General features: G+C 28.3%; 2 protein-coding genes across 19 annotated transcripts in view; one reads left to right on the forward strand and one right to left on the reverse strand.

The window, feature by feature from the left end:
- The window catches only part of LOC126753106 (uncharacterized), a 49,285-nt gene extending 34,289 nt beyond the window's left edge, over nucleotides 1-14,996 (forward strand). For 17 of the 18 annotated variants that reach the window (XM_050464261.1, XM_050464270.1, XM_050464274.1 and 14 more), the window contains 6 exons: nucleotides 2,251-2,371; nucleotides 5,216-5,376; nucleotides 6,173-6,280; nucleotides 6,355-6,549; nucleotides 6,625-6,757; nucleotides 13,676-14,996. In XM_050464261.1, coding sequence (XP_050320218.1) covers nucleotides 2,251-2,371; nucleotides 5,216-5,376; nucleotides 6,173-6,280; nucleotides 6,355-6,549; nucleotides 6,625-6,757; nucleotides 13,676-13,703 — 746 coding nt within the window. In that variant the 3' untranslated portion in view covers nucleotides 13,704-14,996. Of the gene's footprint in view, nucleotides 1-2,250; nucleotides 2,372-5,215; nucleotides 5,377-6,172; nucleotides 6,281-6,354; nucleotides 6,550-6,624; nucleotides 6,758-10,648; nucleotides 11,017-13,675 lie in introns of those variants that run through there. The other variant, XM_050464278.1, reaches the window with a different exon arrangement.
- On the reverse strand, nucleotides 4,125-4,979 carry LOC126753110 (uncharacterized). The gene is made up of 2 exons (XM_050464284.1): nucleotides 4,672-4,979; nucleotides 4,125-4,610 (listed from the first exon to the last, which is right to left on the reverse strand). Exons 1-2 carry the CDS (start codon nucleotides 4,771-4,773, stop codon nucleotides 4,332-4,334), a joined length of 381 nt encoding a protein of 126 aa, XP_050320241.1. The 5' UTR covers nucleotides 4,774-4,979; the 3' UTR covers nucleotides 4,125-4,331.
- Nucleotides 14,997-22,950: the final 7,954 nt, after the last annotated feature.

The following is a 22,950-nucleotide window of genomic DNA, read 5'->3' on the forward strand; positions in this document are numbered from 1 at the left end:
ATTAGAAGCATTACCGATCAAGCGCGGAACATTTATGTCTACTTAAAGCGCTTAAAAAAACAACAGCACTCATTTTATAAATGAACTCAACTTAACCAATACAAAATTCACCATGCTGAAATACATACTAACTGTATATTTATATATATTTTAACTGGATCCGTGCTATTAAATATCAAAGAAGCTTATATTCTTACTCGATCCATCTTTTTTGTTCTTCGATCAATAAATGAAAAAGTTTTGTTATTGACAACAACAAATGTCCAGTTGCAACATTTATAAAATTTAAAAAAATTATAGTTCATTTGTTGTATATTCTACAAAATCAACATGATCAACAATCATCAATTTTTCTTCAACAGAGTTGTACCGGCACCAAATACAACTTGTCTAGAGTTTTGAAGCAAAAAGTTGCAAATAACACTATAGCCTGTACTAACTCGTTACTACAGTGAAATCTCATATAAGTGGAAACTGGCGAGACCAGCCATTTTGTCCGGTTAAAAGAATCGTCCGCTTAATAGATTGTCTTTAATGCACGTTAAAAGATGTTTGGACCGGCTATTGTACACGGTTAAAGGAGCTCTCCGCTTAATAGAGCGCTTGTTTAATAAAAATTTCACTGTAATAGTATTTTCATTAAACAAAATGCCAACATTTTCCGCGCCACGCATCCTTAGTTGATATCATTAGAATATTGATTGCTAGACGAGGAATGCGGCGTGACCTTAGGTCTATTCTGCCTTCTCCTAAATCACCAATACTCACCTAGCCCCGACATATTGACCATTAGAATATGTTACGGACCCAATATATCTACTCAGAGCAATATTATATTTCCTTTTGAGGTTAGCACTAATTTACGGTTGAATCAAAACTTAACCGAAATGTGCTTCACAACTAATAGGCAAAGTTGCACCACCACAACCACCGAGCGGCAACTATTTACACAATTACTAGCTGGTGCCATCAATTGCATGATTAATCGCATACTAATGCGCACAGCTTTGATTAGCCAAAACTATTTAAACAAAATGAAAGTTTATACCCTAATTTTATCACTGACGCCACAAAGTAAAGAAATACTGTCCAAAAACCAAAGCAAAATGTTGACGAATAAACATAAAAAGAATTTCCGAAGTTATATGATTTCAGCTCAAGTTTGAAACAATAAAAGAGTCTTTAAAATTTTGACGTCATGCCGTTATATACAACTATATACATACTTTCACAAATACTTTGTACATAATTTTACATATACACTTGTTGTTACGTATTTATTAGCACCCATTTATACTCAACTTATTCAATAAACTCGAAAATGATATCATCACCATCACCACTATGACATAATGGCGACATACAACAACAGCAATTGCAAGCACAATGCTTACTCATGTTGCATATGTACGTATGTAGTGCGAATAGTGTACCAAAAATATCAATATTTATACATAAATACATACATACATATTTACATACATAAGTATTTGCAAATATCTATGTACATATGTACGTTATAGTATATAGTACAGCACAGATTCATAGGCCAAGTGTAAAACTCGGTATCATCGCCAAAAAATGCTTTAATTTTTTCGTTTACTATGTACATACATACATACATATGTATGTACTTTCTTTTTATTTTGTCAAAATTAAATTACTTGTGTAGTAGTTGGCGCTATTCGCTTACAGAACACACTTCTTTATTATTACACATTTATTCATGTGATAAAACAATATTTTCATATCAACTACTTTCACACACCGTTCTATAATATCATACCCTTCTCGCCGTATGTATGTAAATGTAGCGTTATTTCGCTTTTATTATGTTTTTCCAATACTATTATGTGTAAGATAAAATATTTCTTAAAATACCTTGTACTATTTTATATATTTGCTAGTGCGATTTTATTTTATATTTCAACCGTTTAATTATACTTATGTATATATGGTAATTATTTTGTTTTCTAAGCAAACTACTTATGTATAAAGATAATTTTAATTTATTATTATTATTGTTTTTTACTTTATTTTATTTATAAATCATAACATTTTCTAAGTGAAAATAAAAATTTTAGCACAACATTAAATTCATTAATCATCAGTGAGTTTATGATATATTTATGGATATTTAATGGAAACCCATAATTTATAACTTTTTGTATATACATATATACATACATACATACACACGTATGTAGTTAAATTTATCAATATTTTCATATTCGAACAATTCTTTTACAGATACTGAATTTTTGGTGCCAAACTACGATAATGCAGAACATCAGTTAAAAGTATATGAAATCAGATCACCTCTAGTACTTAGCTGTAACATAACCAAAGCTGGTGATTATGTGCTGAAATGGTAAGTCGAAAGCTTAAAAGCGTTTGTTGTTTGCTTGCCCTCAAATCGTTATCCTTAATTCGTTTGCCATGGTCGTCATCAAAAAAGGGGTCTCTCATCCGAGATAGTTTAAACTTTCACAGCGTCATTGGGGACGCTTTTACGTGGCGGGTCCCAAACCCAGCGCACAACCCTGTGGAGGGGATGTTTCGCCTTCTCACTTTAGCTCGCCTTTTCACTTTAGCTAGCCTTCAAACGGATATTAGGCTACCCAGAGGATACTTGGTCTAGGACCGGAAGTAGTGAGTTGCTTGAGCCATATGTAAAAGAATAGTTTCTGGCCACTCCCAAGTGAATGGCGATCAGAAAACTTTCCTCACTTGTGTGAACTTCTACACATGACTCCATCCTTACATGGGTTTCCTCGGGTAAAAAACAGCCGATTTTCAACAACTTTTTTTTATTTGCGATGCCATTTCCGGCGATCCATAGATTGTATTGGTGTCTGAGATAATAATGAATGTCAAATTTCGTGGCGATACCTTACCAAATTAAAAAGTTATTCATACAAGGATTTGAATTTGATCGGTCAATTTGTATACCAGCTATATGTTATAGTTGTCCGAACTGAACAATTTCTTCGGAGATTATAGCTTTCATTCCTATAGATTTCCTTTATTCCGATCGCTCGGTTTATATGGCAGCTATGCTATATTAAACCGATATCGGCGATTCCGACAAAAGATCAGCTTCTTGACGAGAAAAGTGCATGTACAAAGTTTCAGAGCGTTATCTCAAAAACTGAGGGACTAGTTTGCGTATATACAGTGAGACAGACGGACATGGATAAAACGACTCAACTCGTGACACCTATCATTTAGATATGTATATATTTTATAGGGTCTTTGACGTTTCCTTTTGGGTGTCACAAACATCGTGACAAACTTGTAGTGGTTGTAACGGGTACCTAAATTATAAAAATAGACTGTTCAAGGTATTAAAATGCGTTAACGTTCTTGGCAACTCATTTTCATCGGCGAACTGGCAATCAATATACCAAAAACGATCAAATTTGACCCGGACTGATCTGTTAAAACTGCGCGCGCAACAGCTACGTTTTTTCCCTAGATTAGTACAACTTTTTTTGTTTTTATGTGAAGTTTCATCTCCATATGTCAATTAATGTCTGTTTGACAGCTGTTTATTTACGTTCGCATCGTCTGTGGCGATCTTGAATGCATTATGCATTATTGATCTATGTATGTAATTTTGTTTTCGCATTCCTCCAACATTATGTTAAATTCACCACTAACCATATGAAGAGTTTATGAAACTTACTATATTTATGTTCAAAAGCAAGTTCTAAAATATTTGTTTTGATTAGTATATCCACAGAAGAGTTTAAAACCCAAGAGTGTGTCGGGGTTATGTTTATAAAGTGCCGACCAATTTGAGATCACATTTAATCTGGAAATATGAGTTTCAAATTTCTAGTTAAAGCAGGAAGATAGTACTACAAAACGTGAAATTTAACCATTTTTGAAAATTGAAATTTCACCACCCAAAAAATTGTGTGGTGAGTTCATTAAAAACGAAAACTTAATACAAAATTCAACTTCTGCATAACCTACAATATGGTTCCACTTTGTTAAGGAATTATACCTTACACATCGCCAAAAAGACAAAAACTGTTCTATGCGTGGCTCACGAGCCTACCAGACTAAACTTACCTAACCTATACTCAATACTATAGTCACACTGACTCAATGAAAAAACGTTTATTTTTCTCTATATTTATTCGAGTTTTATCAGAAAAATATGTGAAGTTTTTTTTAACATTATTATAATTTTCTCAAAATATACGTAGATATAGAAACACCGTAGACAATCTTACATAGAGTGGCGAGACACATCAAAATACATAATTTCAAATAATTCATTGATTATTTTTTTTTACCTTTTTTTCTTTGTCAAAAATGGTTTAACGACGACGTCGACGTCGGGAGCCGCGTCGGCTCCGACTGCGACTACGACTTGCCCGTCTTCTGCGCCGCCTACCGCCACGATCCTCCATTTCGCCAGTTTCCTTTATATCATCCTTGTTAGTTTCCACTTCCGGATCACTGCCCTCCCCTCCGGCAATAGTGTCCAAGTCAACAGGTGCCGCATAATATTTACGATTGGCGCGTTGTATGTAGCCATAACGTACGCCTCCATTTAACGTCTCTTGCACCGATTCTTTGACGTCATTGGGATGAACCTGCAACACAAGTTTAGCTCATCAGCACAGAATAAATAAAAACAGTTATGAGTCTACTTACGCCAGCTGTGTCGGCGATATGTGTTACGATTTTCATAACCGTTGCGGGCTCCTCCAGCGTTTGCAACGCTTGCAAAATTAATTGCCCATTTTGATTGGCCATAGCACATTCGATTCGAAATCCCGAATTACCACCGTCGTTTGTTTGTTTTTGTGTTAATCGGTTTTAACAAAATTTTAGCCAATGCAAAAGAATTTTGTGAAAATTTTTTACCACAGCTTTCGATGTGAACGAAAAATTTATATCTTTTGCTCTATTTTATATATGAAAAAGAAAAATCGTTTTGAATATGATGAATTTTTTTTTTCTGAAGTTTTCTGAAATATCGCATACAGTTTACTCGATTCTGCCTTAAGACTTGTAACAGCAATTTATTTTGGTCCAAGTGTTTATGCATGTGTGTACATGTATATACATATGTACGTACATATATGTATATACTACTTTCTTTATATAGCATTTATGCCAGCCAGTAAATTTGTATTTTTGTAAATACTAGCATTTGATTTCTGCTAACATCGTTTCATGTTTATTTTCTTCCTAGGGAAAAGAACGGTACGGATGTTGCGAAAGTCAAAGAGCTTGCAGGTCGTTATAGAATTATTGCGGCCGAAAGAAAGTTCATTATTGACCGAACAGATATTGCCGATGATGGTCTCTACAGTTGTGTAGCCGATGATCAGAAGAAAGAAATTAATGTAGTTGGTGAGTATAATGCTATGTATATATGTACATACGTTAAAACAAAAAACGACCCGGAAATTGTAAATAAGACGCATAATATTTAATTATTAATCAATATTTATTTTGACGCCTTCAAAGTAATCCCAACCAGATGTTATACAAGTACACTTATGCCAACGATTTTGCCAGTCCTCGAAACACTTTTCATAAGCACTTTTTGGGATGGCCTTCAGCTCCTTTGGGTGAATTTTATTTTATCTCTTCGATTGACTGAAATCTGGTGAATACGGTGCTTGTTCGTTGGTATTCATTGCGTTTTTGGCTTGAAAATCGGTCATAATCGTACTCTTATCGAAAATCTGCTTTATCGGGACGAGTCGAGCAAGAACGCGTTTCATATCCAAAATATTCACCAAAAACAATTGCCAGACGATTTTCAAGCACCACATCATTCAATTTTTTCATCAGTTGAAGACTCGAAAATCGTCCAGTACGAGGCATGTCTTCAACAATCTCTCGACCGTCTTTGAAGGTTTTGTACCACTTGTAGGCTTGTGTTTTTGAAGCACCGTAAGTCTTTTCCAATATTCGCAACGATTCCGTACACACAATATTCAGTCCTGTCAACTAAGAAATTTTTTTTTTTTTAAATATCATTTACCCGCGGAATTTAATTACAATTTCCGGGTGCTTTTTTGTGCCAATGTATGTATGTATATGGAGCTGACCTACGACAGTTTTTGTATGCGGTTAGCATTAAAAATGTCAATAAACTGCATTTCTTCATTAATATGTTTTATTATTTTTCGTTCTGTAGCTCGCGTTGTTGTACGAGTGCCTTCGAATACCGGTGTTGTAGAGGGTGAGAAATTGTCAATTGTCTGTACATCTGTTGGTACAGACCCACAATTGTCCTGGATGATTGGTATGTTGTGGCTGCAGCAGTAACATTTTTTTTTTTTTATTTGTATATATGTTTCATATTAAATTTATACGCAGGCAATTTGACAATCTCAAACAGCACAGGTCGTTATATGTTGAAACCCGATGATAATCAAGTGAAAAACGCAATTTTGTCTGTTGAAAACATCAGCCTGGATGATAGAGGCGAATATAAATGCATTGGACACAACGACGCCAATGAGTATGCCGGCTACGCTGATGCTAGTGATGCATCATTTGTTCGTGTTAAGGGTGTGTACCTTTCCCTTTAATGTTATTTGTATACATAATTATATGAGAATTTTTCTGCTCTGTTTTGCTGCATAGGCAAACTCGCCGCCTTGTGGCCTTTCCTGGGTATCTGCGCCGAAGTTCTGATCCTCTGTGCGATCATTCTCATCTACGAAAAGCGACGCAACAAGAGTGAATTGGAAGAAAGCGACACAGATCCACAAGATCAGTAAGTTTTGTAGAAAGCACAGCAACCACAGTTATACCAGCTACCATCAAAACAACCCACACACATACATACAAGTATAAACAGACATGTAGTTGAGATAAGTGTTACAACAGCATTAAGCAATTAACTCTACATGTATGTAGAACAACAGACAGTTAGTGGAGTAAAGTTTTTGTTTTTTTTTTATTCACAACACAGCAAACAAGAAAACACACACAGTTTACGCTACCATTTATGAGTTGAAACACACACACACAAACAAACTAAAAATAAAATAACAGATCTTAAGTTTATCCAAAACGAAGGCAGGAAACCCCGTACAGTTATACGCAGCATATACTTATGTACTTTATAATTGTAAAATATAATAAACGGACACTCAGACGCAACAAAAAACAAGACAACAACAAAGCAAAACAAAACAATGGACATATGGAAAATGTCGTTTGTCACAAAAGCAAAATATATTTGGTTCTATTTCGTAATTTCGTAGGTTTTTGTTTTTGTTTGTTTTTTTTTTTTTGTTAAACGCTAAAATGTCGCTTGTCGATTACAAAACGACGAAAAGCGTTAACGATAATCAAGGCGTTAGTTTATAAGCCTAAAGTTACAAGTTGCGTAAAACGTTTAGATTGCTCTATGCTACTCGTTCAGTTCTAAAAACTGCAAATAGCTAGTAAAAGTGGTTATGTACTATATTTCTTTTGTGAGAGGCGTACATGTTTTCGTGTGTAAACTTAAAAACAAGACGTTGAGGGAGTACCAAAACAATTTAAACGTTATATAATATGAAACTTAGCGAAAAGAAGAAGAGGAAAAAAATTAGTTAACAAATTGAAAACTGATTTACTTAATTGTAAATTAATTGTATAATAAAATTATGTAATTTCCGCAATGCAAAAATTGCATGAATTTTTTTCTTTTTGATACATACAAAAAGAAAGAGATAGTAATAACATCTTAAGTTCTTTAAAATCTAAGTTAAAACCAACAGCCAAACAAATACACTTAACAGAAGTCATTGACACAAGTACTATACTATATACATACATATTAATTACACATTTTGCAGTTGAAAAGAGACTTAATACATTGACGATTGTTGTCAGTCTAAAACAATTATGTTTATATTGTTTGAAAAACAAAATTTTGAAAAATATCTCAAAAATATTGAAATTTTTTTCTAAAATTTGCTTTTTGATTTTTGTTTTTGTTTTTTTTTTTTTGTTATAATACGTATCACAACATTTGTTAGTATAAATACATGGTAAAAAGAAACGAAGAAATTATACACAAATGTATTGCTGTAGTCGGTATATATTTCTTTACAATTTTGTTTTGTGCCTAATTTACTTTTGTGTTTGTTAGTTTCGTAATAAATCATTTATTTTTATTTAATGCTGTTAAATTTCGGCCATGTAGTTGCGTTTTTCATACTTTATAGCGTATTTTTTTGTAATATTTTAGAAAGTTCATAATTTTCTATGCATACATATGACTTTTGTTTGTTTTTGTAATGCAGTAGTAAATGTAGAATGAAAATAATAATGCAAAATACAATAAATATAATGAAAGAGTGTTAATTTTTTTTTAAGTACTTATCGCTTAATTTTTAAAACACGTTTACACTTTAATGATTATTGTTTTCTAAATAAATGTATACCAACGTAATGAAAATACATAGAGTTACAGTGCTGTAGCAAACATATGCAGTCAAGGCAACGGTGAACTAAAATAACTGGCAGAAACGCCGCTTATGCGCGCTTGAAATATATTTATTGTTGTTGTGCATATGTTGCTATTGCACAGCTGACAAGGAAGAAAAGTTACGAAAGAAACACGAGAAATGTCGTTTGAGCATTTTCATGCTTGAGTAATGTGTTTCAAATTTTGTATTTTTAATTCTTAAATAAAATACCAATAAACATTCTAATTCAGTAATGGCGGCAGTATACTCAATTTTATTATTATTATTAGTATGTTTATAATTATTAGTATCCTTATTATTATTTTGACTTGTGAGTTACCGTGCGTCGTCTTCGTATGCTTTCAGTCAAAGTGAAATAATCGAAGAAACGCTTGAGAATACAGAAAAATTTGAAACTGATGATGAACCAGTTAAAATAATCAGGCTACATTCTGATTCATACTATAAGAAACAATGATAAAGCAAATGTTTAAGATGTTGGCAGATAATCGTAATCAAAATGAAGGAAATGAACAGCTAGATAATCACGTTAATGACGTTGAAAATCATAATAATGACGATGATAATCATAATAATGTCGATGATTATTATATTAATGATGATCATAATCATATTGGTGACGATGATAATCTTGTTAATGATGATGATTTTCATATTAATGACGCTGGTATTCTTATTAATTACGAGGATTATCATTTCAAAATAATGAAAATCGTAATCATGGTAATGAGCATGATAATCGTCTTAACGTTCATGTTGATGATCAAGTTGAAAAAACAAAAGCAAAAGCATTGAATAGCAAAAAGCACAGCGGCGGTAATTTTTGCAAAAGTATACCATTCATTTCCACTTTTGTTTACGATGTATATATGTTTATAGTATGTACATTTGTATTGAATAATATTTTCGGTGCTCTAATGTACCCTACTCGATTTTGGATTGAATTCTTAATTGCTTATTAATATTATGCTATCTTTTTTACAAATAAAAAAAATAAAATTTTACATATGTATGTACATATATCAACGGGCCTGTTATGTTAATATTATTTATTATTTTCACGAGCATTATACGATATATTTTTCTTTAATTTAGAAAAGTTTAAAGTTTAAAGTGAAACTGTCAATTTCATTTTGGCGAAATTTAAAAAAAAAAAAAATAAATAAAACATAAAAAATCATATTTTGCGTTTTTATTTATATTTGAATTTCAGTTGTATTAAACATATGGGTTTGTATTTACGTTTTTTATTTGTTGATATAATTTTTGAAATTATTTGAATAAATTATCTATAATATTATTTAACTTTTGTTTTTAGCCACAATAATAACCTACAGATGCATAAGTATGTATACGTGCAACTTACCAATTTTGAAAAAATTAAAAAAAAATTAGAAATAGGAAAGTTGCCACCTGCCGCATTTTCACCAATATAAGACATTTTTTGTTTTAAAAGTTATTTCACAAAAACAACATTGTGGCACAATTTCAAAACATTTTCTTTATTCAAGTTATTTACTGCATTTCTTTGTTGCAATCTTTTTTGGAAAATAGTAAGCGAATTAGTTAACAAAACTTCACTTATAAAAATATTAAATTAGTTTTCTTTTTATAAAAAGAATCTGCTCCCAAACCACAATTTTGTTTAAAAAAATATTTAAATTACATTTTTTCTTTTCAAATTATAATTTCACTTATAAAAATATTTAAATTAGATTCTTTTATAATTTTCTTTCTACTGCCGAAATCGTAATTTCACTTAAAAAATATTTAAATCATTATTATTTTTAATTTTCTACTTTGTACCGAAATTTAGCTAGACAAGAAAATCATAATTTCTCTTTTAAAATTATTTAAAAAAGCTATTTTTTTTAATTTTTTACAAAAACCGAAATTCTGCATTTTGTATTGAAAAAACTTGCATGTAAACCGAAAATTATTTTATCACACCACTCAAATTTAGTGTAATATAAGCAATTTGTCTGCATTGTAATTGTAATTGATTAGAATAATTATTAAACTTACCCTTTTTTCTATTTATCTACCAAATTCGTTTCCCTAAATCCTGGCAAATAATTTATTTAAATAACATAAACAAAAACCAACCGTCCGTCACCTCCAACCCAACAACAAATGTGCCGACGTTCATAATGGCAAATAACCCCACCGTGGAATGTGTGTAGTTGATAAACGTGATGCAAGCGTCGAGTAAAAGCATAAATTTAAACTGCATTGATTTAACGAATAAAAAATAATATAAAAGAAAATAAAATACTATGAAAAACTCCAAGCGTTAACCATCACCGACATCAACAGCATATAACCAAGAATCACCATCATGTACCACCACCGCCACAACCATCATAATCCATCAAAGTTATCACTAACCCAACCAAACAACCAACTAACCGACCAACCAATAAACCAAGCAACCAATTAACCAACAACCAATTGACCAACGATTAACCCATAGCTGAATGTTTTACATACATACATACATGCATATGTATATTTCCTTAGTTTCACTAATTTACAATGAACCTGCTGGAGTATATAAGTTTGTTAAAATTAAGAAATAAACTGTTGTTCAAGCATTTGTTTGTTGTATTGTTAAGAATGTAATGAAATTTTATTATTTAATGATATAACAGAAATTTGATTATGAAACTTAGTTGCACACAAGTGTACACTAGTAGCGTTGGATAATGCTGGATGAGGAAGCATTTTTCGTTTGCTTATTTAACCAAACAGTAATTATTGTTAAAATATTAAAAAATTGCGCAAGGCGAGCGTTTTGTTTAAATATATGTTTTTTCTCTTTGTTTTTGTATTTTAATAAAATAATTTATGTTATGACATTAGATTCGGGTATTTGGTATAAGTATATGTATATGTATATACATATATTGTATACGTGAATGTACTACAGCCTCTGAATTTTATCATCGGCCTTTCAACTCGCGATCTTGGGGTTTCTAAATGATTTTAAGAAAATTTTGAAATTCATTTTTTTTGAAATCCACTTTATCAACTGATAAATGTAATTTTCTTGCTTCTTGCCTTCATACGAATAATCAAAATATTCAAACAACTTTTTCAAAAATTATTCTTTTTAATGAATATACAAATTTCGTTGTTTTTATAAAAATATACACATAAATATAAAATTTTTTATGCTTTTTTTTCTTAATGAAAATAGTCAAACTATTCAAAAACTATGTTCCAAAATTGTCTCAGTGCAAAAATATACTAATTTTCTTAGTTCTTAATGAAAATAAACAAATTATTCAAAAATTGTTTCAGTTAATAAAAATAAAAAATGTTTTGCTTTTTTTTAAAGGAAAATAACGAAAATATTCGAAACATATTTTCTAAAATTATTTCTTTTTATAAATATAAAAGTTTATTTTCTGTTAAAAATAATCAAACAATTTTTTGAAATTTATTTGCTGTTTTTTAATCAAAATATTTAAAAAATCTTTTAAAAATTATTTCAGGAAATAAATATAACATATTTCTTCTTTTTTGTTAATGTGAGTAATTAAAATACTCATTTTCTTGCTGTTTTTTGTTGTGAATAATTTAAAAGTTCAAACAAATTTTTCAAAAATTATTTCAGTGAATAAATACAAAAATTTTCTTTTTTAATGTGTATAATTAAAATATTCAAAAAATTTGTTCCAAAAATTCTTACAAAGAATAAAGATAACATTTTTCTTGCTTTTATTAGATTTTTTTTTATTTTTTTTTCCAAAAATTGTTTCAGAGAATAAATATAACTTTTTTTGAATATACCCATCACAAAATTTTCAAAAAGTGTATAAATTTTACAAATTAATACTTATATACATTAAAAAATTTGATTTTTTTGGAAAATATTTGAATTATTCAAAAAATGTTTTAAAAATTAGTTCAAAGAATAAATAGAACACTTTTCTTGTTTTTTTTTATGTGAATAATTAGAATATTCAAAAAAATGTTTTCAAAAATTATTTCGGGGAATAAATTTTTTAAATGAAAATAACTCAAATGTTCAAAAAATCTTTTAAAAAATTATTTCTGTGAATATACATACCTGAAAGTTCAACAATTTTTTTTAAATTTTTTTTCTGAAAACAATTTAATTATTGAAAATATCTTTTCTGGGAATAAATACAATATTTTTCTTGTTTTTGTTAATGTGAATAATTAAAATATTAAAATTTTTCTTCCAAAAATTATTTCAGTGGACAAATTTTTTGTACAGTTTTTCTTAAAATTTTTAGCCTCACTTTTAATTTATTTCGATGCAACTCAAGTTATATTAGCTTCGATAATCACAAAATACGTATTTGATATAGTCGAATATGTATTATTTAACAATTATTGCGTTCATTTATCAGTTTTTGTAATTCAAATAGATTACGCTTTTGACCCTTTTGTACTGGAATAAGTATTATTTTATTATTATTTTTTAGTTTTTTATATTTTTTGTTTTTAATTTTTTAATTACTTTCATTGTTTTTTTTGTTGTTTTTTATATTGTCTTTTGCTTTGTAATATTTTTAAAATTCATTCATTGTTATTTTTTATATTTTCCTTGTTATTATTTTTTCATTTTTGTTTTTATATTTTGGTTTCTTTTTTTATTTTAACTTTTCTTATTTCTTTCATTGTAATTTTTTTAACTTTTTTGTTATTGTTGTTTTTTAATTTTTTCAAGTTTTTTTTTAAATTTTTTCATTGTTTTATTTATTTTTTTTTAATTTTTTTTTTCTATTTTTTATGAAGTTTTCTCCGCCTTAAGCACCAGCGAAAAATGTTTCATGCGCAATTGTATGCAAACCCTTACCTTTTGGGCAAAACTCACAAAGCAAATTGCTAAATACCAAAATTTATATTTAAACAGTCATAAAAGTCATTCTCACCTATGCTGCACTGTGTTGAATGAGCTAGAACACAGAGATAAAATTACTTATAATAATGTATAAATAGTTATAAAACAAATTAATCGTACTTATAAGCTAATCTTAAAGATTTTTGCAAACTTTCTTCAGCCTATTATATACCAACTACCTTGAATACCTAATACATACATACATAATACATACTCACAAACCAACAAAATAAAAATAAAAAAAAAAATAAAATTAGTAAAAAGAAGAGTGAAGAGCAGAGTAAGCAGTAAGTTTGTTATTACACTAAAGATCACTTATTTATTATAATTACAGGAAGAAGAAAAGGAGAAATTATGATTAGATTTCCTAGAAATTAAACAGGCATACATACTGATTGTATGTATGACTCACACACACTCACTCACTGTTGCAATCGTCAAGCTTAAATTCCGAACAAATCCAAAACGCGTGTGTAACGAGTACGAGCATTAGAATATAGAAAAACTACTACAACTACAAGAACAACAACAAGAACTATTACTACTACTACTACAACAACAACAACAACAAGAACAAAAGAAACATAAAAACAACACGAGCAAGAAGAAGAACTTGAAATCAATTGTTTTATTGTATTGTAGTACCTAAATGTGTATTCGAAGCCGAAAGTGATAAAAACTCCCAAACAAAATATTTACCTAATTGCGAAAATTAGATAAAAGAAAAACAACAAAAACAAAAACAAAATGCAAAAAATACACACTCACCTAGATACATGTTTAATAAAAACGGTACGGCGGTACTGCTGAGCGCGCTAATATATTAATTGCAAAGCATGAATGAGACGATTTGTTGCGCAACCATAAAGAAATCTCAAGTAAAACTGTAATGTAAAACTTAACGCAAAAGACCTGACGAATTGATGCATTGTAGAAGGCGGACGTCGTTACTCGCGCAGAAAACTTTGCGCCACGAGTTGGGCGCAGAGTGGCGAAAATGTTTTCATAAATTATGAAAAATAAAATAAAGAATTAAATAAAAATTTAAAATGTAATGAAAATCATTAAAAACTAAAAAAAATTTAAAATTAAAGCAAGAGCAAGTAAATAATTATGAAGATTTTGTAATACAAATGTAAAAGAAAAAATGAAAAAAAAAATATTATTGACGACAACTTGGAGAGTTAATTCAATATTTACTAATTTTATGGTGCAAACTGTTGAATTGTATAATTTAAATAGTGAAAAAAAATTTAATATAAAATTGTAATTACAAATATATAATTTATTAATTGACTAATTAGTTAATTAGCATGTGGGCAAATTAAAAACAGTAAACGGTGGCAGTGGCGCAGCGAAAGCTAAAAATGTTGAAGTTTATGTGCGATGAGTTTTTAATTTGCCCCTCCCCAAAGTATATGTTTAAGAAAAACTGCCAAAACTTTAAAAGTTCCGGACAGTTTTGTCGGTTAACAAGTAAATAACATGAAAACTAGGATACAAAATGTAAGTTAATAATGTAAACATAATAAAACTATTAATAATATTATGAATAACAATAACAATAGTATTGAAAATTTTAAATTGATAATTAAACGCACTTTAATTTAAAGCAGAGCTTATGTGAATAAATATGAAAAATGATAAAGTTGAAATTATTTTAGTTTTTGTTATTAGCGGCCAAACAAATTTGCGAAAATTTGAGAAATTAACAACAACACACATTTGAAGACCTACTTTACGCGACGAAGTTTAACATGAGGACCTCGAGTATAGGTTCACACATTTGAAAATAGTTAAAAATAAAGAATATTATATTCTGTAACAACATGTTGCAAGTTTATAAAAGCGGTCAAACAAAAACGCAAGTCACATGTGCGCTTTCGCTATACCCAGTTATTTTCAAAACGTCTAGTAACTATGTAGTATTAGGGACGGTTGTAGCCAAAAGCCAGGAATGCAAGCTAAGAGCTGTGAGGTTCGGAAGTTAAAAAAGGCATGGAAACTTTTTCTGAAATGAGTTGTTAAGCTAAAAAGGACTAAACAAAAATTAAAAAAAATCAAAAATTTAGTTACAATTCCACGATGTTCCAAAAAAAAATAGATTGCATAAAATTTTAAATAATATCGTGGAAATAATTAATAGATTATGAATTTTTTTGAGCTCTAGTAAATATTCAAAAAACTTTCAAAAATTAATTCAATGAATTTTTAAAATATTTTCTTAAAATTAGAATTGCAAAAAAAATATTCAAAAGTCGTTTTAAAAATGATTTCAGTAAATTTTTTAAACTTTTTACATGACCTTCAAAAACTTTTCAAAAATTAAATCTGTGAATTTTCAAAAAATATATTTATTAAAACTATAAATGTTAAAAAAAAATATTCAAAAGTAGTTCCAAAAATTATTTCAGTGAATTTTTTAAATTTTGTAATTAAAATTATAAAAAAAAATCAAAAAAATAATTTAGTAAATTTTCAAAAAAATTTCTTAAAATTGAAAATGTAAAAATAAAATATTCAAACGACATTTTACTCAAAAATTATTTCATTGAATTTTCAAAAAATTGTCTTAAAAGTAAAAATGTAGAGATAAAATATTCAAAAATAGTTTCAAATAATTTCTGTCAATTTTCGAAACTTTTTTTAAGTGGAAATGTAAAAACTGTGAAAATTATTTCAGTGAATATTACTTCTACTTTTTGTAAATTGGAAATGTGAAAATATTCAAAAAAAATTTTTTTCAGAAATTATTTAAGTACTTAAAGTTTAATTTTTTTTAGTTTAATAAAGATATTTGAATTAAGGGGTTATATACCTTCTTTGTCGAAGAAAAAAAGGAAAGTTTGGGATTTTTTTTTAGGTATGTAGCAATTATTTCATTACACGAATGTTTTTATTTTTTGATAGTACACTTTATTAACAATGTTTGTGCGAAGTTTCGTGGAAAAATATCAAATAGTTTTTAAGGGTGGCTGTTTCCCTTTTTTTGGCAGAGCCTTGCGGTGACAATCCCCAGGTCGAACAAGTCAACTGAAACCATAAAAGTAAATTTCATAAGTTTAGTGTATTTCCTTGTGCTTGAACGATCGTTTTTATGTTTTTTTTTTGTGCACACGAGAACGTTTTATGCAAAAAATGAACTTTTTGGTCACTATAAATTTCACTAAAAATTCATTTCGGCGAAAAAAAGTTTGTGCGTGAAAGGTCGTTTCATTACGAACATTTTAAAAAAATTAGAAGAAAATCGGTTCAGTAGTTTTTTTTTTAATTTTTTAAATAATATAAATATGTATGTGCTATGCATTTTTGAACTAGGTGCATTATATTAAATCAAAATGTAAATAAAATGTTTTGAAAATTTATTTTTGCGATTAAATATAAAAATTTTACTTTTCGAAAATAATCAAAATATTCAAAATCTCTTTCAGTAAGTTTTTATCCTTTTTCTAAGTGGAAAAAATATTCAAAAAATTTTTTCAGAAATTGTAGTGATTTTTGTTCAAATGCATTCAAACACTTTTTTCAAAAATTATTTTAGTGATTAAATATAATTTTTTTTTCCTTAATGAAAATTATCAAAATATTCCAAAAATCTTTCCAAAAACTATTTTAGTAATTAAATATATACATTTTCTTGTTTTTTTTATTGAAAATAATTAAATTGTTATAATTAAATATAAAATATAAAAGTTAATTAAAAAATAATCAAATTATTCTAAACATCTTTTGAAAAATTGTTTCAGTGAAAAGCATAAAAAATGTGTTATCTTACTTATCAAGACATCTTCTAAAAATGATTTTAGTGAAAAATATAAAAATTTGGTTTTTTTTCTAATGAAAAATATCAAAGTATTAAAAAACACTATTCGAAAATTATTTTTATGAATATACATTAAGTTTCTCCAATTTTTTTTATAAGTAGCATACGGCGTTTTGGCTACAATCTCCTTAAACAGGGCTTACTAATTTCCCTTAAAACAGCATTCTGGCTTTGTAAGCAGTTCAATACAAATTTGTTGAAAATAAAAACCACAGAAATATAATACATGTCCCTTAGCAATCGCTATTAAAAGAAAATATCATGTAGATAGGTGATTTCACCGTTAACTTCATAGAAGAAGCGCAAGACGTATGTTAGCGTCTGCAAATTGTTGAATATTGAATATTAATTAGTGCTTCTAGTTATGCGATTTTTCTTCTTTATACGGATAACTACATAAATTCATAGTAAACTGATTCGAAATACTTATCATACAATTTATATGTGTGTAAATTGTAGTTAAATGATAAAAGACAATGGTCGAAAAATTCTGATAATTTAAAGAAATTTTGCCCTTTCGGACCGTCCGAAGAATTAGAATTAACAAAGTTAACTAAATCAAGCACCTGACAATTCGGACTGTCTGAATGTGTTTTATTTATGTAGATGATGCCATTCTTTTTAGCTACTCTTAACATATATGTGTGTACGTAATTAAATGATATTGACTCGTAATGGAGGGAAACCTTCAAATATGCTTTCGGCCTGCTGTCCTTGACCCTTGCAACTGCAGTTTCACCTTGTTTGTTATAAAAATAAAAAGAAACAAGTGAATTTTTCTATTCGAAGAAACATTTAGTTACAATTAGTACTGAAAATGATATTTTGTTCACTAAGCTAGACGGGAACTACTTTAGCTATAAGAATATACTCATTTCATGCATCTTTTAGCGGTAGTTAGAAAAAAGCAGCAATGAAAGCTTTGAAAGCAACGAAGCTCTGCCTATCTGTCTGTGCATTGAGCTGAAAGCTTACAGTTACATATGAGTAGTGAAAGCTTCATTGAAAGCTGCAAGCACTTTGTAAATCTGTATGTGTACTGAGGTGCATACAAAATGAAAGCTTAAATGAAAGCCACAAAGGCTTACTAAATCTGTCTGCATACTGAGATCAAAGCTACCGGTGGCATGAGGAGTGAGAGCTACAATGAAAGCACTAAAGCTCTGCCGACTCTTAGTGTACTAAGGTTAAAATTATGTTGAAAAGCTTCAATGAAAGCCGCAAAGGCTTTCTAAATCTGTCTATACTGAGAACAAAGCTACCGGTGGCATGAGAAGTGAGAGCTACAATGAAAGCACTAAAGCTCTGCCGACTCTTAGTGTACTGCGGTGAAAGGTTATTGGAAAAAGCTTCAATGAATGCTGCAAGTGCTTTGTAAATTTGTTCTGTGTACTGCGGTTAATACTAACAGTTACAAGCGGAGTGAAAGCTTACTGATATTTGTTACTGTTATAATTTTTTTTTAACTGTGTGCGCATTTCTCTAAATATTTATTTAAATATGTATATATTAGCCATAATTAATAAATACAAATAAAAATCACTGTTAAAGGTGCCACCAAATTGTTCCTTCTATCTTTCCACACATATTTGTTTGTAAATAAAAATAAATTAGAAAAACAATTATAATATAATAATAATACACTTGCATACATAAATAACAGCATAATGATGACATAGCAACAAAAACCAAAAAAAAAAACAAAGTGAACATTTTTTACAACGAAATTAAGATTCGGAAATCAAAGAATATCTTTTGTTTCACGTGAAAATTATAAAAAATATAAAAACAAAAATAATAATATTATTTTCACATTTTAGATTGGTTACAAAGTGTGTATTTACGATTAGAGAAAAGAAACTGAAAGTTTGTTGTATTACGGAAATCATGTAAGGCGTTAAACTATATGATTATTTTAGCCACTCAGCTGACACGCGTATGTATTTTCACATATATACTTGATTGCAAAAATATAATTTATTAAAACTTCGTAAAATTAATTTTAATTTTTTTTTTTAATCTTCATATTTTCGTGCCTTTCTAAGCTTTTTATTCATTTTGTTGGTTGATTTTGACTAAAGCTGTTTAAAATTATTGTTTAAAGGTTGGCCTAGATGCCATTTATAATAGTACTCGTTACTTTAGCACACAATGACACAATTTTTCTTATTTTTTTTTTTATGAATAAATTATTTTTGACATTTTTTACGTTTAGCGGGCCTGCTGTGTCCTCATGCACACTTGAGGGTTAACGCTCGGAAGTCAAGAATGCCTGGCATTTGTTATAGCTCTCATGTAATAAAAAGGTTTAAATTTCTTTTCTCCTCCAGAGAGTTTGTTGGTATATATGTATGTACATACGGCGTTGTTTTTTAAAAGCGAAAAATGGTTAAAATATTAATGCGAGCGTATGAATGAAGTTGGAACAGATGTTAGCTAATTTGTATTCAAAATATTGATGTCGGGGGCAATGAGCGTCTAAAACTTTGTTCAACCCAAACTTCTGCCTTATAATTTATAAAAAAAAACATATGAAAATAAAATATGATATTAATATAAAGTAATGTGTTAATTAAAATATACAAGTAGGAGAGACTCACTATATACATAAATTAGTATGTATTATTTGTTGTTGTCTAATGAGAAAATCAGTTAATTTAGTTCAAGGTGTGAAATTGCATATATACATATATACATGCATACCTATGTACATAGGCAACTTTATACTCATATGCTAAATTAATTTAATGTTGAAGTCTAATTTTTTTTATTTTTTTTTGGTCTTGGCGCAACTCAGCATTAAAGGGTTGCCAATTTAATGCAAATTTATATTTCATAGCAAACTTAACCAATTAAACTTTCCGAAAATGTAAATTGACAAAAATTGTAGATCTAAAATTTTCCCACTAAAAATATATATATTAAAATTAGCATAGCATAATGATAATACTCAAACGGTAATGTTGTAAGTAAATATATATATTTTTAAATAGGCATAAGCATTATTTTGAAGAAAAACTTGAATAAAATTAAATAAAAATTTACACACACACACACACACATTAAAACATGCATACATAGTAGATATAACTAATTGAAATGAATCATATGACTATAAATAACATATCGTCACCTAGAGAGCAAAACAACGCAACACCAAAAAAATCGATTTTGAGTTTTTAATTGCTTACGATTCATTACAAGATATTTCATATACATACATATGTAGCTTAATTCAGCCTCCGTTGTTAGACATAACCAATTTATAACCAAAACTTAAATTTTTGTTTCATTACGAATGGTTTCTATTATATCGTTTTTCCAATGCCTGTAAACTTATGAAAAGTGCTGCTACGTTGTTTTGCATTTTAGGTGACGACATACTCATACATGCATATACACATACATATGTACAACCACAATCACAACACAAACTCAAAATTCATCTTAAATCGAACTGCATTAGTTTATATTGCTAAAGCAGTCGCGTGTTTCATACTGGTTTTTGTATTGAAGATTAACGGCAAAACAACAGTACACTCACCTTAATGCAAAATAAAACGCATCAACTTTATGCAGCCAGTCATACAACATTAATTAATTAACTAGCGAAAATAATTAATAAAAGTTTTGTAAAAACTTCAAAGACAGACTTACTTAGCTAACCTAACATGCATACAAAACATACCCACATACATATAAACACTATGCAAATTAAAGTTGAAGGCATAAAAAATTTATAGAAATTAAGTAAATTAGTGACATAAATTGATAAAGTTAATGCTTACTACATACTACGGGTAATAAACTTATATAATTAAATTACAACAAAACACTTACATACGACTCATATAATTCATCACATATATATGGTACATGCAGGCAGACTACAAAATCAAGCGAACGACAGACAGTATTAATACTAGGATGGGTCGAGAAACTCGTATATTTTTTCGCTTTGTACGCTGAAATTTCCACCGAATTTATATATATGAGTATTTATTAGGGTGGGTCATAAAATTTTTTTTTTGGCTAGGTTATAAGACAGCTCTAAGCAAGCAAATCTCGCCAAGTATGTGTAAGCGCTTAATTGTAACGGGAAGTTCTTCCGCTTTACAGTTTTATATAATTTTTTTCTTATTATCAGTTAGAAATATTCCAAACTCACTTTTAAATACTTGAAAATAAAATACTTAATATTATTAAGTCTCCCACAGTATATGATTTTTTTAAGAGGAAAAATGCAAAATAATTTCAATACATACATATGTATATAATGCCGCGAATTTTCAAAAAAATAAAATATTCAAAAGTGGTTTTAAAAATTGTGAACAGTGAATTTTTCAAAATTTTTACGTGAAATTCAAAAAAAAAATTTCGAAAATTAATTCAGTGAATTTTCAAAAAATGTTCTTAAAAATAATAAGTAAAAAAAAATATTCTAAATCTTTTTAAAAATTATTCAGTATTTTTTTTTTTAACTTTTTACATGAAATTCAAAAAAAAGAGTTCATAATTAATTTTATGAATTTTAAAAAATGTTCTTAAAAGTAAAAATGTAAGAATAAAATATTCAAAGTTCGTTTAAAAATTGTTTCAATGAATTTTTTAAATTTTTTACATGAAGTTCAGAACAAAATAGCAAAATTTACTTAAGTGAATTTTCAAAACAAAAGTTAAAATGAAATATTCAAAAATCGTTTAAAAATTATTTCAGTGTATTTCTAAGCTTTTCATATGAAATTCCAAAAAAAATTTCAAACATTTATTTGGTGAATTTTCAAAAAAAATTCTTAAAAGAAAAAAATGTAAAAATAAAATATTTAAAATTCGTTCAAAAATTATTTCAGTGTATTTCTAAGCTTTTCACATGAAATTCCAAAAAAAAAATTCAAAAATTTATTTAGAGAATTTTTAAAAAATTTTCTTCAAAGTAAAAAATGTAAAAATTAAATATTCAAAAATCATTTCAAATATTCTTTGGGAATTTTCGAAACGTTTCTTAAGTAGAAATGCAAAAATTGTGGACAAATATTTCAGTGAATTTTTACTTTACTCTCTACATCACTCTTTTTACGTTACAAAAAACTCTCCTACGACTTTTTCATAAATATAACCGTTTAAAAGTTATTAACGGTGGATGTTATTGAAAACACTTTTTTTTTAATTTTTCAGTTATTTTTCATAAAAAAATTATTATAAAAAATAATTTTCGATTAAAAATAGTATGATAAATCGGACAACTCATAGTTTTGTAGAATATTTTCTATAGAATGTATAAAATAGTCACTTATAATATAATAAAAAAGGAAAAAATATATGTATATTCATTAGAACGTTTCATTTAAAACTCTTTTTATTTCTTTTTTCTTTTCGATATTTCAATTTCATAAAAAAAAAATAGAAAATGATAAATTTTAATGACATTTTTTTATTTAAAACTTAAGTTTCAACAATGAATTTATATAAATTTTTATTTAAATCTAAACCATGCAATGAGTTTTTTTACAAGTAGTTAAAAGCGAAATCTGAATTTTTCTAATTGATAATAAGTATTTCTATCTGATAATCTGTAAGGCGGAGAATTTTCCCGTTACTATTAAGCGCTCATACTTGGAGAGACTATCTTAGAGGTATCTAAAAAGCTATCTTTCAGCGTACCAAGCGAACAAGATAAATACATTTTTTCGACCCACCCTAATAAATACCCATATATATGAATTTGGTGACAGAAAATTGCATTCATCACACACATATAACACCAACACCTACATAAATGCATAGTT

This window comes from Bactrocera neohumeralis, chromosome 3, assembly GCF_024586455.1.
Source record: "Bactrocera neohumeralis isolate Rockhampton chromosome 3, APGP_CSIRO_Bneo_wtdbg2-racon-allhic-juicebox.fasta_v2, whole genome shotgun sequence".
Taxonomy (NCBI): domain Eukaryota; kingdom Metazoa; phylum Arthropoda; class Insecta; order Diptera; family Tephritidae; genus Bactrocera; species Bactrocera neohumeralis.